Source organism: Brachycentrus maculatus, unplaced genomic scaffold (genome assembly GCF_059751285.1).
Source record: "Brachycentrus maculatus isolate JH-2025_06_01 unplaced genomic scaffold, ASM5975128v1 h1tg000095l, whole genome shotgun sequence".
Taxonomy (NCBI): domain Eukaryota; kingdom Metazoa; phylum Arthropoda; class Insecta; order Trichoptera; family Brachycentridae; genus Brachycentrus; species Brachycentrus maculatus.
The window spans coordinates 194,330-213,560 of record NW_028280849.1 but is presented as its reverse complement, the minus strand read 5'-3'; the positions used below and the strand labels follow the sequence as shown (position 1 = coordinate 213,560).

Genomic DNA, 19,231 nt, shown 5'->3' with positions numbered 1-19,231 from the left:
TGTGTTTATGAATACGTGTGTAAAATTAACGAAATTATTGTAAAAAAGGTGTAACGTTTGAGTGTGTTGAGCTTTGAGAGGAGTTGACATTATTTGGTTTGAGCCCCTCTGAAATTAATTCCAACAATAGAAGTATCCCCTCTCGGCATTGGTGTTGCCAGTTATTAGGCGGGTACTTTATTGTTACAATTGTTACAATCGGGAGGGGTTGCTAGTTGTTACACGCAGCACAATAAACCCCGCAGAGTACTTGCCCGCCATTAGTGTCAGCCTTACTTGCCGCCATTTTGTGATTAGGCGTAATAAAGGTAACGCTGACAACATGGGAAATATCGAAGGCTATATGATAAGCATTATGAGTATTATATCTGGTATCGTAAATTCCGGATACTATTCTAAAAATCAATACCGAAAGCATTGTTTACGTTTATTTAGACGTGTGGCATCTAAATTATTTCTCTACATCGTATTAAAATTTATTATATTTAAAATATATTATATATACTGACTGAATCACAGTTAATGCTGTTTTTATAAAATAAACAACAGTAAAAATAATGTCCGCCTTCGTAGTGTAATGGTCAGCACGCTCGGCTACCGTTCTGGAGGTCCCGGGTTCGATTCCCAGGGGGGGTCAAATAATTATAAGTGATTTTTTCACTCTAATATTTATTCTATATTACCCTGGACTGGTACCTGAAGCAGAGGGCTGATCACCTTTCCTTCATGTGTAAACGATCGAGATAACACTGCGTTTATATGAAGCAGTGCCCTATGCATCATTCGGGTGCGGATAAGGGTTTGAAAAAAAATGTTAAAATTTTTTCCTTCGTTTAATATTAAAATGTTTATTTTTTAAATATTCATTTAATATGCAACATTATAGGTGTGTTTGAGTCCTTGTTCACAAATCTGGGTTTCTGCGCTTAGGGGTTATTTTTACATTTTTGACATTTTAACATAGATGACGAAGAATATGGAAGTCAAGAATAATGGAATTTATGAATTAATTTTTAAATCAAACACAGATTTTTTGAGTCTAATAAGTTGTATTTTTTTAAAAACAAATAAAAATTAAAATTGTGACAATTGTTTCGCCTAGTTATGGCTTTTCCAAACGAATGTATTGAATATGCCATAACTAGGCGAAACAATTGTCACAATATTCATTTTGATGTGTTTTTAATAAAATACAACTTAGTAGACTCAAAAATCTGTGTTTGATTTAAAAATTAATTGACAAATTAAACGTAAAATCAATAAATAAGAATATGGAAGTATGTAAAAGGGATCACTTAACCAGTTTATCACCAGATTTTTGTATTCGATTCACTAAAATGTATAGTAACGGTAATTATTTTGATTCGTGAGATTTTTTCTTCCTATAATTTATCGGAAAGTTGTTCGTCAATTAACATGATTTGAGAATAAGTGCAATTTATGTTACGCCTGCTAATTAGCGTTAAGATCGATTGTATTTGGTGAAAATTGGGGCATTAATTATATTATTACTGTCATAAACATCTCAATAACGATTATCTTCTTCAGAAAGGATTATCTTCAACAAGTGCACTTATTTTGGGGACAGATAGGAGGGAGACAGAGGTCGACGACATTTTTTAAAATAAAATAAATTTGTACTGATTTTCATGACTGAAAGTTAAATTTTAAATATTTGAACGATAAGTGATTGATTGATTCTAGAATTATAATAAAAAGGCAAGTTGTTAACTACACGGTGTGAATAAAAAAATCTGGACTTTTTAATCCTAATTCTTTGAGTAGTATCAGGAAGTTGATGATACTGGAGTGAAAGTATCCGTTTTTTTTACCCAATCGAAGTAAATAAAAACTAAGTTACACTATTTTGTTAATACGTTATTCTTTTCTTTCTTTTCTTTTCACCGTAATCTCAGTTCAGAAGTGGACAAATTTAATATAATTATCCTCTAAAACATTCAATAATTCAGGTGATACCGACTGAGTTTTTTATTCCTTTACTACCATTAATAAAATATTATTTTATAGTATTTTAAGTTAAGTATTTTTCGAACTGTATTTTAATTTTTAAATGCAGCTTTTAGTGAGCTTCACAGCTTTTCTGATTTTCATTTACATTTTTCAAAAATATAAGGTTGTTTTGTTTTTTGTGATGACTTATTTTTTTAAATTAATTTTATGTTTACAATTATGCTTTTGGTATTTTATTTGGTACAGTTGTTGGTTTGTCTTATTTATTTAATTAAATATTATTATCATTGGTTGCGGACCCCTTGCCTAATTTCCTCTGAAGCACATTTGACACTTGAAGTGGTAGCCAATACACATGTGTTACAGTAATTGCGTGCATATCTCTTTGATTTTGATCAAATAAATAGCAAACTTCAACAAGATCATAATCGCGATTGAAGAGAGTGGTCTAAGCCACCAAATTACCACTCGAATGTACTCGTATGAGCAATGAACAGGGGCGGAAGTGAGCAAACACTTAGTAGAATTGATTTTTTAAACAATTAAATAATTAACACACATTACCCATACATAAGTAAGTGAAATACTAGGAAGCGTTCAGGTCAGGAGTAGAAATAATAGGTGGATATGTATGAGAAGATACTTAAGTGTAGAAGAGGCATAGAATATTTACAAAGACAGAGTAGCATGGCGTTCTATTCTCTCTGCCTTCTTCTGCGGGAAGCGACGTGATGGTTAGTAAGTTAGTTAATATGTCCATTACATTAACCAGATACGTATGGTTGTGTTGAAAGTTTCCTAAAAATGGGAATAAAAAGTAATTTATGCATCCCCAAAGTTTTTATATTTTTCCTTTACAGTGGTTTATATTTCTGAACAAGAATTTGTCATTTTTATCTAATTCTCTTATTTATATGTAGTCATAGCTATTTTCAGAAAATAAATGCACGGATTATTTACGATTACGGATTATTTATTTTTTAAGGCCTAGTTACAAAGTCTGTTTAGCTTTTCATTTTACCCATCGTTTTTCTTATGCTGTGCTTAGTAATTAATAAGCCAAGATATTTATGAAACAGTGTTAGTTAATGATTCATCCATCTATCTCAAGATTGTCGTAGAAGTTTTTTTTTCACAATTTATTTATAATTTTGTTGTTCTCAAAATTAAAAATAAATGAACATATTAATTAATTTCCTCTTAAAAAAATGTTGGAATATTAAAAAGTGCCTAGAAAATACTTTTAAAAAAATACTCGTTAAAATGAAAATTTCAAAGATTGTTTTAATGGCGGACTATAGCGTTTTTTTCGATATAACATTTTAGAAATAAGTTTTCAGCATTTGTATGTAAAGCCAAAGGATAGATTATGGATTTTAGTTTTATATTTAGCCCGTTTTTTTAATTTAATTAATTTTATCCACTTTCGTGGAGAAAGCCTTCTTTCTTTTCTGATCCGGCTCTGAGCACCCAATGATATTGTCAAGTGACCTGTAGATAGCATGATAAAAAGAAATCGTAATTATTAATTGATTGGCGTAAATGTCAAATGGCTACAATTGTGTTTCAAGATATGACATAATATGTTGTGTGACATAATATGACCAACCATAATTATTTTAAGAATCGTGAATTTATTTTTTATTGTAAGCCTTGTCTTTTTAATAGGAAAATTACAAAATGGTGACGAAAAATCCTAACAAACCTGCCCACGACAGGTCGACGGTAAATCCCCAGACTTTTATCCTCATCTTTGTTGAGATATCAACACAAAAGTTTTGATGTAAATAATTCCTAAGTGACTTTCAAATCAATATATGAAAGTATAAAACAATAAATATAAAAATTCTTAAGATTTTTTTTATGCCCATTACGTTTAAATTAAAAAATATATATATATATAAAAGAAAAGAATAAGACTATTATACCACTAATCAAATAAAAACAATAAAACTTGAGTGTAAGTCCCTTTTTCTAAATATCCTAAATATTTCTCAAATGGAGAAAAAACATTCAGGTTTTACCTAAAAAGATCTGTTGCAAAGTAAAAAGTTCAATAAGTGGCTTGATATTTATTTTTAATATATTTTATTATGTTTTTAAACTTTAAAAACGATCTCCTGAAAAATCTAGTTTTTTTTTTTATATAAATGACGTTGTTGAAGGAGTGAGCGATATGTATAGATGTATAAATATTGAATCAAATTATATCAAATTATCAAACAATATAAACTAAAAAAAAAATATATTAATAATTATTAGAATGTTCTCCTACCGTGTTGGTCCGGGTGCAGTGTCCAGGGTGCGTGCAGAGGGGGTCGGTCCGTGAAAGGGGGCGCTGGCAGCAAGTCCTGCCCTGGGCCCCCCGCGCCGCCCCCGCCGCTGCCCCCGCGCCCCTCTGGCATGTCCAGGATGTCGCATATATGGAAGCCAGAAGGCCTCTGTCCTGGCGCCTTCATTCCATCCAGAAGTCTAGAAAAAAATTAATAAATAAATAAATATAATTTATATTTGAAGCACTCTCTTTGTGATTTTCCATTTTATAATTAAAATGTAACTTCGTTTTATAATCGCTATAAATTATAGTGATTTTAAAACAAAGTTAGGTACATTTAAATTATAAATAAATGAATATATGTGTCGGGCTGTGGTCCCGAGGTTAGTGTCGCGGACTCTTGAGCCAGAGTTTCTCGGTTCGAACCTACTCTACCGCAATTTGATACTTATTTCTTATAATGAGGCGCTTAGGCTCACAGAAACAGCATGTAACTATTTTTATAATTTGAAGTATAAGTTTATTCGTAACTGAAAAACCAACCAGGCTAATGAAATACATGTAGGTATGTTTATAATTTATACTCGAAGCACTAATTTTGTGATTTTCCATTTTATAATTAAAATGTAACTTTGTTTTAAAATCCCTATAAATATTTTATTATAACTTGATTATAATGTCTACCGGTTTCGAGACTTAAAGAATCGGTTAGCTTTAAAACCGGTAAACATTATAATTAAGTTATAATAAAATGATTATAGTGATTTTAAAACAAAGTTACATTTTAATTATAACATGTATGTTTGTTTCCAGAAATGGAAATATCCAAACTTTGGGATTTTCCTTTAGGATTTTACTTGAAGGTTTGAATGTTACAGGTGCATCTACTTATTTCAGTAAATTTGTATTTAGGTACGAGGATTTGGAAAGTACGTCCTATTACTTTATACCTGCAGATTACGAAGTACAGTGGTTTATCTGTATTTTTATTCGATTGTACTCAAGCTCTGGATTTCACCCTGAGGGATGAATATTAGGTATTTTATAGAGACGAAGTATCTTTTTATACAAAATAAAAATGGAAGTCTGGGCAATCGTATATCATTTAATTCTAAAATAGACAACGGTTGCGATTGATGCAATACTGCATATATACTACTTTCAAAAATTGTGGCAATATCGTTGATATTGCCACAATAATGGGGAGAGTTGTGAGCCTGTCCATAAAATAATCACTTAAGCCAACCAACAACATGTCGTAAATCCTCTTAATTAATTTAAAAATATGCTTTGTCTCTATTTAGGCACCTAAACATGATTTATTTTTTTTAATTATGTTTTTGTTTTAGTTTTTACCTCTTTGAACTTTCTTATTTTGAACGCCTGATTAATGAACAAATTTTTACCACTATAACTACTCGATTTTTGGTTGGTTGGAAGATATTCATCCTAGCAATAAGACCGCCAAAGCACGGATATAATATTTTCAAGATATATTGATTTTTTTTACTTAATACATAGCTTCAAAATACTACCTACATAAGTAATCTCAAGTGATTTTATTCAAGCGTATGTTACAATAAAAATAAAGTGTGTAAACTCACTAAAATATGTCCAAGAATGATAAGATTTTGTTAGTTTTCTCACCTACATTTTGTGATTCATAGGATATTGCATTTGTTTCATGCTGCGTTATTTTGATTATAAATTTCACGGTGTTAGAGGATGTATTCTAAGAAATGTAGTTTTATTCTACACTGCGTATTACGATAGCAATATTTGAAATACAATTATTTTCGCATCGTACTTTTCGAAAATCAATAGAAAAAATGTGCTCAGGAATTTATTTTTTCTGTTGTCAAATTAAATAATAAAACGTTAACAATTAGGTACGGAATTCTTGAGCAAGGTATGGTTGCTTTACTAATAAGGTTCAGTGCCGATCTCACGTACGTTAATTTTGAAAGGAAATGTTTAATTATTCCGAGTCACGTTCTGATATTTTACAATCCACTCATTTTGAAGATGCCAATTCACCCGTAAAGGAGCTTTTATACTTCAAAGAAGTGGAGGCTTCACTTCGTTTTCAATGATGCTCAAGATTCAAGAATCAGATGAACATAGTCTCCAAAGAAATAAGTTTTAAAAACGCATTTGACAAAACATTTAAACTATGCTTTTTACTTGTATCGAGAAACGAACAAATTGTTTCGGAATGAAGTAAGTATTGTATAATACTTACACATATTTTATTTATGGTTTCGGAATTTACTTTGTGGTAAGACATATTAAAATGATTGAGGAAATACTTGTTTTTATACCACTTGAGTTTATTAATGACCACTGGTTTCGGAAGCTAAACTTCCATCGCAAGGTCTGAATAATAACTCAAATGGTATAAAAACAAGTGTTTCCTTAATCATTTTAGTACATACACTGTTTCCAGAAAAAAATATGACCCTATTCGTACGAATTCAATTATATAAAGGTTTTATGTATATTCCTTGTCGGCGATTATACATTTAAAATTTTAAAATAAAACAAAAACAATGTTTTACGCCTGTGTTTAACGATTAGAATTGATTTATTGTACGTTGTACAATTTTATGAAAAAATACGTTTTTTCCATGCCAATTTAATTAAATTAAAATAAATTAAAGTAATGAAAGACTTTTAGTCTTACTTGATTCGGCAGTCACTTTGTGATAATATCGATCCATTTTTCATTTATATTTTACTTGGTATATACCACAATTTCTTAAGATCTATTGTAACACGTGAGATGCATTCCGCATCATAACACACGTCACAACAGATTTTAAGAAATAGTGGTAATTACCCATTAAAATATTTTTAAAAAGTCTAAATATCACTGAAAATGTAATCGTTTTCTTTTCAATTGACCCCAGTTGATAGTCTATAGCTGAATATTATGAATAATTTTAAATTTTTAGCATCTATATATATTAATAATATATTGATCAGTATACTTTTGATAGGTCAAATAAGAATATTTAATTGATTTTGTTGATACCCTATTTTACCAAGAAACCCTTTTCTTAAAACCCAAACGTGAGGTAGATGGTTGTATTATATCGGTCGCAAGATCACGGCATGAAATTTAGGGGGTGGTTTAAAAGAACATAATTTAAGTGTCGTTGCTACTCTATTTTCGCACGAGTAGAGCTGCGTTAAAAAGGTCCTCGAATAAAGTAAGATGTAAAGTCACAAGATAAAATCTCTCAAAGAAGCCGCCCCATAAATCTAGCACCTTAAAGTAAAAACACGTGTTCCTCTAACACCTGAGAATTCCTAGTCCCGGTTAGGGGTGTGTTGAAGCAGTTAGCAGGTCGTTGAGGCTTCGGGGGATGGAGCACGTTCATGGCCGACAAATAATCTCAGATCTCCTTTGTTGAAGCACGTAATATTAATAAGCAAATATCTACCTGTAATGTAGATAATTCCATTCCAGGTTCTGCTCTGTTCCAGAATGCAATCTGTTGTTTCTAAGAGAAATGGAAATAAAAATAGCTGTAGTCTTTTCATAGAATTTCAGGAATGTGTGCAAGATTGATGGAAGGAAAGAATTTCGTTGGATGAATCATAACAACCTTTAAAAATCTGACAAAGAATGAGGAGCTTTGAAATTAGGATAACCTAGAGAGAGAACTTTTTTAAATTCAAGTTTTACAACTATTTCTTAAAATCCATTGTAACACTTGGTTCCATACAAACACCGTATGAAAATGATGCGAAATGTATCGAAACACGTGTTACATTACATTATAAGTAAGTGAAGTAATTAGAAACTCAGTAACTTAAATTACAAATAAATAGATTTTACTACAAAGTGACTGCCGAATCAATGAATCATTTTTTTACATTTGCTTTTAAAGTTTGAAGCTGAAAATTGAAGAAATTATTTTAATTAGTGAAAGAAAAAAGTTTATTAAAATAAAAATAACATATTACTCGTTGATTTTTTTAAATAAGACTACTGATGAATTAAATGAGGGTTTAAATATTTTATAGTAATATAAAGGTATTAACACATTGAAAATTAAATGTTTTTAATATATTATTGCTGGTACTTAGTAGAAATGTAAATTGGTAAATACTTTTAAAAAATAATGATTATTTTAGGCAATATGAGCTAGCGACAAACTTCCTCCCCTTCTGACAGCAGTTTTCCCGATTGAACCCGAATCCAATAGAGACGCAGCTTTAATAAAGTCGCATGGTGTCGGCTGTTAGGCGATTGAATAACGATTTTATCGCTGAGTCCGCTAACTCAGATTTATTGGCTGACTGAAAGCTTCCGGGGGGAGAGAGAACGCGCTTCATCATCCCGACAATCAGTATACCGTTAGGCATATTATTTATTTCTGAAAGTCACGTATAAATGTATGATACTAAATAAATAAGTAAAAAACAACTATAAAAGTTTAGGATTTCATTGATGAACAAAGCTTTTTACAATTTATAAAAAAGCGTTGAATATACTTTCGAGAAAAAACTAAAATATCCAATATTTGGAGTCAATATTGAAATTTTAAAAACGTACATAGATCAATTACGGTATTGTTGCGAAATAACTTAAAAAACATACTTTTTAAATAGAATGGTTATATTTTTAAACATTACACTTTGGGGGCTACATTTTATCAATTGTAAAAAGGATGTTTATAATTTTGTTTTGACAGAATTAATAATGATAATAATAAAAGGCCATTTTCGTAAATTACCTTAAGAGTTATTTTGTTTTAGCATTCACATTGTATTATGACACGATTAAATAATAAATAAAACACATTTTTACCTCTTGATTTTTATATTTTGTTACTATTAACTGATACTTAAATCTTTAGGTATACATATAAACTATATTTATATAAACTGTTTGTATTAATACATATAGATGGAAGCATTCGTAGAATCCGAAACTAGGTAAAACCAGGGGTGGGCTGCAGGGGACTCGGAGGGGCTCGCGCGAGTCTCTTGTTAAATTTAACTTGGGCCGGCGAGCCCCTTGTTAAATTAAGAGAAATCAATATTCTCTGATTAAATCAGAACATAAATGCATTTTCAGTGGTTGGTTTAAATGTATTATTAAATATAAAACTTTGTTGCCTTTTGAAATTTCTCGAGAAGTATTATGTATTATTTGAATTATTATGTATTTTGGATAATTAAAACAAAATAATACACCTCTCCCCTCCGCCCGCGAGCTCCTTGATAAAAAATTAGCAACCCACCTCTGGGTATAACAAAATAAAATCCCAAATGATTATTAGAACAAATTATAAGACTTTCTTCCCCCCTTTTTGCGCATATTTTTCTTATCCGTACAAGTGAATTAGAGACAACTCGGAAAACAGTATTCAGCATTTTCTTAATATACTTATGGGGAGAAATTACGATTATTTCTCATAAGTTGTACGGAAATAGAAGAACTTTCTATGGAGATAATATTAATTGGCTAAGGAAATGGGCTGAGTGCAAAGCAGTATAAATCATAGGTACACAGGAGAAAAATATTTATAGTTATTATTCTGAATGGTACAAGATGTATACATTCAAGCGCGTGGTAAAAGAAAAGAGATAAAGTAATATATTTTTTGAAAGAAATCGGTGATTTTATTTCTTCAAAACAGTAATCGTAAATCTCGAGTCAGAATAATTATCGGGTGTATGAGGAGATTCAATGTGTAAAAATGGCGAAGAATATGTTCAAAGACAAATAGTAGGCATTATATCCTGTCTGTAATTATTAAGTTCAAGTAATAATTTTTAAGAAAATCACCATCGGTAGATTGTACCCGCTTTTTATTTTTTCGAATGTCATATCGTTTATCTAGGAAACATGCATAATTAAAACAACAATTGTGATATAGTTGAGTGCGTAGGTGCAGGACTGATCACCTTGATTTTATACAACTATCAAGAAAATATTATTTCGATATAATCATATGTACCACTGGATGCTGATAAAGCCTCAAATACTTATTTTTTAACTTAAAATAAACTTATAATGTCATGAATTGCGCAGATAAGTCAATTAAAGCTAAATTTAATTTAAGTTTTGTACTATTATTGAAACAGAAAAAAAAACCAACAGAGGATAGCCCAAATTTATTTTCACTTGAATATTATATTATATATGTCAGAAAACGCCTTGTTATTTCAGCCGATTGCGAAAATGTAGTTTGGATTTTTTGTTCCTAGTCTTATTATTTTTAAGCACTGAAAGTTATTTTGTCAATGCTTTTATCGAATAAATCAAAAATCTTACGCAGTTTTTTCCAATGCACAAAATATATTGGAGTTTGTAATAATAAAAGAAGGAGAAACAGGATATGTCCGACAGTCAACTTGAGTTATTAGGTGACACGTGAAGTCCTCAATTTCGGCCACCCAAACTAGACCCGACAAAAAATCTCAGTCTTACAATAACAAAAACTTGAGATCCTTCAATTGTTTCAATTCTGAATATGAGACCACTCGGGGCCGTATCCTGTGTGGGGCAGATTGTACAAAGAAAATTTTGGTAATTTAAAACTTTAGTGAAATTATAAAAAAAAACACTATCCCTAAGAATTTATTAATAAAAGCTTAGGAATATTTATGCACTGTTTATTTAGTAAGATTATTTTGTTTTTAAATTGAAAAGAAAAACAACAATTTACTATCGAGCTTTAAATGTTTAAATATTTTATTTTAGTTTTTTATTCTCTGTATTAGATTACTAGGTACATCATATTTAATAATTAAGTCATTTTCGTAAAATAAAACCTCAAGGGTGCAATGTGAACATATGTAAAAAATTCACATACGCTGGACGTATATGGTATTGAAACTTTTCAACAGTTCTTCAAAATACAAACGTACCTACCTACGATAAAATATGTTTAACAAAATTTTACAATGGTTTTATTTTAAAAATCAATGTAAATAATTAAGCCTTTTGTTTTTATATGATATAATAAAGACTTAAACACTTAATTAAAAATATTTTTGATAGTAGAAATCTGGGCATTCCACGGCTACTGACCTGGCATTAGTGATTACTTTTAACATTTGTAGGAATAAGATTTTTTTCATGAGGGTGGTGTTAGTTGTTTTAAATCTCAAACCGAAATTTTGTATTTAGTAAAGTATATAATTGACAATCAAATTGATATTACATTAATTTGATGTAGTCTCTTATGCACCATTGGGTGCGGATAAAGTGAATAGTAGTAGTAATATTATTTCTTACTGTGAAATTCCGTACCCGTTTTTTACATGTAAAGTTTATTATAATTTAATTTGATAGTGTTTAGGAAGAAATGTATTTGTATTTAAGAATAGATTTACCTGCTTGCGATAATCGATAGCAATTAGGTAGGCACCCCGTAATCGCATTTGTGTTAATCCGAGGGAAAAACACAATGCTCCTTTATCAGTCAAGTGCTACCCCTACGCCTTTAAACTTTCCCGATCATTTCAAGTAACGAGGAAATTTTTAACGTCGAATTGATGAAAAAAATATTCTGTTTCTAAGAATCTAAAAATTACCAAATTTAGATAATAATGAGTAATTTATAACTGAGAATCATTTGATTTATATGTATGTAATACATACCGGAATAGTTTTTTATGTAGGCACCCAATTAATTACGCAATAGTTTTAGGTGGGTTTTATCATATTGCTTTAATCTTGAAGTTGAATTGAATATCGCTTAAAATTTGTAACCTTTATGTCCCTTTAATTTTCAACTTCTTCAAAACCTTATCCGCACCCCAATGATGCATAGAACACTGCATCATTCAAATTAACTGACTTAAGTTTAACACGTATAATATAATTATTATTACATATATATGAAAATTAAATTGTAACTTTGTTTTAAAATCGCTATAAATATTTTATTTTAACTTAATCATAATGTCTACCGGTTTCGAAGCTAACCGCTTCTTTATCAAGACTGATAAGTATTAATCAGTCTTGATAAAGAAGCGGTTAGCTTCGAAACCGGTAGACATTATAATTAAATTATAACAAAATATTTATAGTGATTTTAAAACAAAGTTACATTTTAATTATAAAATGGAAAATCACAAAGTAAGTGCTTCAAATATAAAATATACTAAAAAACATAAATATTAACTTGAAATCAACATAGAAATTAAGATTTAGATAATACGGAATTATAAAAATATTTTAATACATTTTGACATCTCAACATAGATGGAGAAGAATATGAAAATCTCCGTGTTTACAGTGATTTCGACCAGTAATTGGGTGGTTTAAGTGATAAATTTTTACCCGAATAACATTTATCATTCTACCCATGATTGACAGCCGCAGTACTTGAAATTTTAAAACTCATATTTATAATAATATTCATACGTCGCCACATGTGCGATTTCGCGATTAAATATATGGTTGATTTGACAAAATTTAAATACAAAAAAATTACTCCTAATCGGAGAAATAAATATTTGTGAACAAGGATTTGGACACCCTCAATATTGTTATTTCAGCACACTCGGCTACCGTACTGGAGGTCCCGGGTTCAATTCCCAGGGGGGGTCAAATAAATAAAAGTGATTTTTTCACTCTTATATTTATTCAATATTACCTTGGACTGGTACCGGATGCGGAGGGCTGATCACCTTTCTTTCATGTGTTAACGATCGAGATAACACTGCGTTTATATGATGCAGTGCCCTATGCACCATTGGGGTGCGGATAAGGGTTTTATTTTCATTATTATTATTGTTATTATTATGGATATTTACCCAGGTAAAGGAGTTGCTAAGGACGGATAGAGGAGCCTCGGCCAGGGCGGCAGCAGGGCGGGGGGCCAGCCCAGCGGGAAGGGCGGAGCCCCCAGCCCGAACAGCCTCTCCAGCAGCTCCTGCTCGTGCCCCGCGCCCACCCAGCGCTCAGCCGACTTGCCAATCATTCTGGCTGACAGATCCTCAATTTGTCATCAAACCAGTCATCGGTGGGAATCAAACTGTCTTTACACCACACGAATGTTATCGAATTGTCAAAGTTTAAAAAAAGTTTAAACTGCTTCAAATACAATACTTTACCGTCTATAAATAATTTATGAATTATTTTATAGATAAACCAAAAATTGAATCTGCCTAAAATAATTTAATAAAAAAACTTTACTTCACTGTGATTTATATTCTTGGGAAAAAATAGTTTTTTTTTCACAATTTTACCAACAAAAGAAGTTTTTGAGCAATTATTTTTTTCGTAAGTTTTAGGCACTGATTTTTATATAGTAATGTTTTGATAGTAATCTGTGTGTTGAATTACACGCGTAATCCCGATTGCACACTCCGGTCACTCTTGAGACACTCGACTCGGTAGCGCAGTGGTCGCTTCTTCACTGAACAACAGTCGGTCGAGTGCCCATCGAGGCATCAACCCTAGTCGGCTCGCCCCCACCTCTCGTGAAAGGCTCTCATCCACCACCCTCTTACTGCCAAGGGTGCACTCAACCAATGGCGAGGCGCCGAGCGGTGGGCGGATCCGACGAGGACCAATCGGAATCATCGCTCTCACCTTTTCATATCGATTCACAAAAAAAGTGCTAAGTGAATCTTTAGAATGTGACTGCGAGTAGAACAAGCGACCGGGAGTGGGTAGTATGACCGTCGAGAGTCAGGTTCTAAACGGTCGGAGCTTTGAGTGATTTTTTAGCTCGTGATTGCACTAGCTTTAAGCATTGTAGCGATGAGATTGTTGATTGTTATCACGGTATAACATGGAAATGCTCTCATATGTTGAGTTCAGTTAGAACACGCATTACTAGCGGTTAGTAACTGTTGAAGGTTAATTAGAACTAAACCGGGAGCCACTAGAATACTGGAGTATTTTCAACCACACTTTAAATATGGCACAAATAAGTTTAAAATATACGAGTTCCTTTATAGAAGGAAGAGAATTATAAATTTAATTTTCTCTTTACATGCTAATGCTAGTACGGACATATTATAGAAAAACAGATGCAGACACAGAGTCGACATATTTAACGAGTAAATATGTCGACTCATTATTTAAAACAATATTTTCAATGAATTTTACTGTAACTTTTAATGCGCCTATAAAGGGTTATTTTTTACCTAGTGTCTACGTGACTCTGAAAACAAGCTGCAGCTTATGCAACACCAAAAATGTAAGTGGTTTACTCCTTGGCAGGCGCAGTTAAATTAAAATTAGCGTCACGGGTTAGATTCCTGCCGATTGCAAAATTAATTCAAGAAAGATTTATGTACAGGTTTTGCGAATTACTTTTAACAAATTCAAAGGTACATGACATGTGATTCTTAAGAGAGAAATTCTAGGCAAAACCGAATTTAATCTGATTTTTGAATTGGCGATGTTGGAAATAAACTGTTTTAATATTTTTTCATATTTTTTTATGTTATTCAATATTTTTTTAGAGAATAAAATAGTTTTAATAAAATTAAAATATGTAAATTATGGAAATCACAAAAATACGACCGATGCATTACCACATATTTAAACACATTTCGCACTTAGTTCACACAGCTTCTCGACTTACCTTTGATACTTTTACTTCTAATTTATTTTCTTTGTGGTACCAACTGATACATCGTGCGGTAGCTGTCTATTATTATTTTACTAAGCATGTATATATATATATATATATATATATATATATATATATATATATATATATATATATATATATATATATATATATATATATATATATATATACATATATTTATATATATATATATATATATATATATATATATATATATATATATATATATATATATGCATATATTTATATATATATATATATATATATATATATATATATATATATATATATATATATATATATATATATATATATATGCATATATTTATATATAAATATATATATATATATATATATATATATATATATATATATATATACATATATATATATATATATATATATATATATATATATATATATATATATATATATATATATATATATATATACATATATATATATATATATATACATATATATATATATATATATATATATATATATATATATATATATATATATATATATATATATGAATATTTACACTACAATTATATATATTGTAGTGTAAATATTCATGTTGAGAATATTTATGGTGTGTTGAGATGGTTTGGATATGTAGAACAAATGAGTGAGGAAAGAACGGTAAAACAAATTTACGATGCGAATGTAAGTGGAAAAAAGAGCAGAGGAAGACCGAGAAAAACGTGGCACGATCAGGTATGCCAAATAATTGAAAGTGGTCAGGTTAGGAGTCGTAACAATCGGCGGGTATGTATGAGGAGATACATGAACGTGGAAGAGGCGAATAATGTTTGCAAAGACAGAGTGGTGTGGCGTGTTGGTTAGTTAGTTAGCTTAAATATTTATTTCCTCAAGTCGTTATGACTGTTTAAATTACTGTCAATTAAAAAGCGCCCTTAAAGTGATTTCTCATTTAAGGCGTTACACAAATTGTCCAAAAAGAAATAAATAAATCGTAAGAATGCTATTTCAAATTGCATGATTTAATTGGTCCTTGAAAAAAAATTTTAAGTTTATCTTTTCTAATTATAGCTTTTTACTAGTTTGAGCATTGTTTTGCTAATTTACACACTTAATTGTGGTAATAGGTAACAATTGGTAGTATTACTTTTTGTGTTTTAATGAGTATTTAATGTGAGAAATTTTGAATGAGGTTGCTGATATACTACCGACCTTAATTTAAGTATTTTCCCAAAGACCCGAGAAAGGTAGGTCCTTAACAACAATGTCCTTCAATAAAAATATTTGTTTTACAACCCAACAGGATAATGGCCGTAATAATCCCTTAAAAGTGTGGGAAATCCTTGCCGAGGACATTTCCCAGGTGTGTGGATACAAGGATTTAAACAAATCTTAAGTAATTTTGGGATACCTAGCGTTAATTTTCATTATAAATTGTAGTGAGGTGTTGTTTGAATACGTTTGTGAATTAAAAAGCAAATCTTTATAGTAGGAACCTGGATATTAACTTTTATTAATTTTATAAAAGTGAACTTTATATGATTATATTTTGTATCTACATACCTTATTTTAGCTTCGAAACATACTTAATATTTCAATATAAAAATTTGCATAAAACGAAAAAATGACAATTAATATTTAGGAGTACAATATACGATAATACTTATTAGTTTTCAGAAAAAAAATCAATTTTTATTAGATTTCAATAGTTTAAGAAGTTTTTATGTATTTTTTAAGTACGTACACTGCAACATTAAATGTCCAAAAAAAAATCACCGTTTGGCCTGTTATAACCTTATAACGAGTTTATACTCTATATATATATATATATATATATATATATATATATATATATATATATATATATATATATATATATATATATATTTATAAATATATATATATATATATATATATATATATATATATATATATATATATATATATATATATATATATATATATAAATATATATATATATATATATATATATATATATATATATATATATATATATATATATATATATATATATATATATATATATATATATATATACATATATATATACATATGTATGTATATATATATATATATATATATATATATATATATATATATATATATATATATAAATATATATATATATATATATATATATATATATATATATATATATATATATATATATATATATATATATATATATATATATATATATATACTCCCTCTTGATCCCCACCTTGTCGCGGTGAGGGGGCTTGCGTGCCTCAGTGATTCACCAGGCTATGGCGGTAGTCTAACTACCAGAAGGGTCTCCCATGCCAAGCAGGTTGGTGAAGAGAGGCCAGACAAAGCGGGAAACAAGGTTGAGCCGACCTGTTGAGGGGTCCTCGGACCTCAGGCCTCGGGAGCGCTGGGCCAATCACTCTGCCTCCCTAAACCCTTTGATTACGATAAGTCCACGAAATGCCTCGGACACCGGCTTCTCTGGCACCCCCCGACCCGGCTGTGGTATTAGGACTGCGCTCATCAGGCAGAAATTATAGCTGCCGTGTCGAAATTGAAAAATGGGACTGCCCCTGGTGTTGATGGTATCCACCCGGAATTCTTGAAATGCAGCGTTACTGGCATTATTGGCCCTTTACACCAATTAATGTCCAGTGTGTGGGAAGAAGAGCGATGCCCTAGAGACTGGGTAAATGGGGAGATTACCGTGTTACATAAGAAGGGTGATCCACTCAACTGTGACAACTACCGCGGCATTACGCTACTCAGCGTACCTGGGAAGGTGCTTGCCCACGTAATCTTGCAGAGAATCCGAGCCCCCATTATGCAGGTGCTCAGAGAAAACCAGGCAGGGTTTCTGCCTGGCAGGTCCTGTGCGGATCAAATCCATAATATTCGTCACATTCTACAGCAGAGCCAGGAATTTAACAGTTCTCTGGCGATGTGTTTTGTAGACTATGAGAAAGCGTTTGATAGTCCGCACAGGCCCACACTCTGGAAAGTACTGGAAGCTTATGGGGTGCCTGCGAAATTAGTGGAGCTAATTAAGTCCCTTCACCTCAATAGTGAATGCCGAATGAGAGTTGACGATGTTGTCACGGATTGGTTTGGGGTCTCTACCGGAGTCAGACAAGGCTGCGTCCTTGCACCGTTTCTCTTCATCATCCTCATGGATTTCATTCTTCGAAAGTCATTACCATCTGACCGAGGTATATCCATCTCCCCCTCCCGGAAACTCTGCGACCTAGAGTACGCAGATGATGCTGTTTTAATTGATGACTCCATCGAGGGTCTTCAATTGATCGTCGACAGGGTAAATAGGTACTCTACGCACATGGGGCTTACAATAAATGTTGCAAAAACCCATGTGTTGTGCAACAGCTCATGCCTAGATGCCCAACAACCCTTGACGTTGAGTAACCAGCGCATCGAAAGGGTCGAGAGTTTCAAGTACTTGGGAGTGTACGCGACTGAAAATGGCAGCCTTCAAAAGGAACTGGGAGTGCGATTAGGACTCGCTGGGTCCGCATTCAACAGTATGAAGGCTGTCTGGAGATCGGATTTATACTCGGTGAAAACCAAATGCCGCCTATACAATGCCTGCATTGCTCCTGTTCTCTTATACGGCTGTGAAACATGGCACCTTACAAGGGCCCAAAGCAGCCGTGTACTAAGCTTTGAGAACAGGTGTTTGCGGAGAATCTTAGGCGTGCGGTGGTTTGACTTTGTGAGGAATGAAGAGATAAGGCGTAGGACGCAGCAAATCTTGGTCACAACTGTCGTCAAAAAAAGGCGATTCAGTTGGCTTGGCCACGTACTCCGCATGCCTCCTGAGAGCCTTAATCAAGCTTGCCTCTTTTACAAGGCATCAGGTTCGCGCCGCCCAGGACGACCATTGCTGACAATTCGTCGGCAGTTCTCGTCAGAACTTCGCGACGCGGATCTGACTTGGGAGGATGCAAGGGAGCTGGCAGCCGACAGAAAAGCCTGGAGACAGTTTGTGGACTCCATATGCTCCACCTAGGGAGCGGATATGGTTATTATATATATATATATATATATATATATATATATATATATATATATATTTATATATATAATATATATATATATATATATATATATATATATATATATATATATATATATATATATATATATATATATATATATATATATATATATGTATATATATATATATATATATATATATATATACTATATCTAGACCGGTTTCAAAGCAGTTTTTCATAAAGATTTATTTATACTATTTTTCAAATAAAAATAAAAACCGGGGTTTAACAGGTCTTGGGTACGAATCTCATTACTTAAAAAGTTTTTGAGTTACAGAAAAATACTGAAATATTACTGAAGTAATTTTTCAGGAAAATGGCGCTGTATAAATAGGTCA

The 19,231-nt window shown here is 31.4% G+C and overlaps 1 protein-coding gene across 1 annotated transcript in view; it reads right to left on the bottom strand.

Annotated features, from left to right (window-relative positions):
* LOC148310444 (uncharacterized) overlaps positions 1-19,231 on the bottom strand; it is a 39,240-nt gene that overhangs the window by 6,133 nt on the left and 13,876 nt on the right. The window contains 1 exon segment of the mRNA XM_088258429.1: positions 4,205-4,443. Coding sequence (XP_088114555.1) covers positions 4,205-4,443 — 239 coding nt within the window.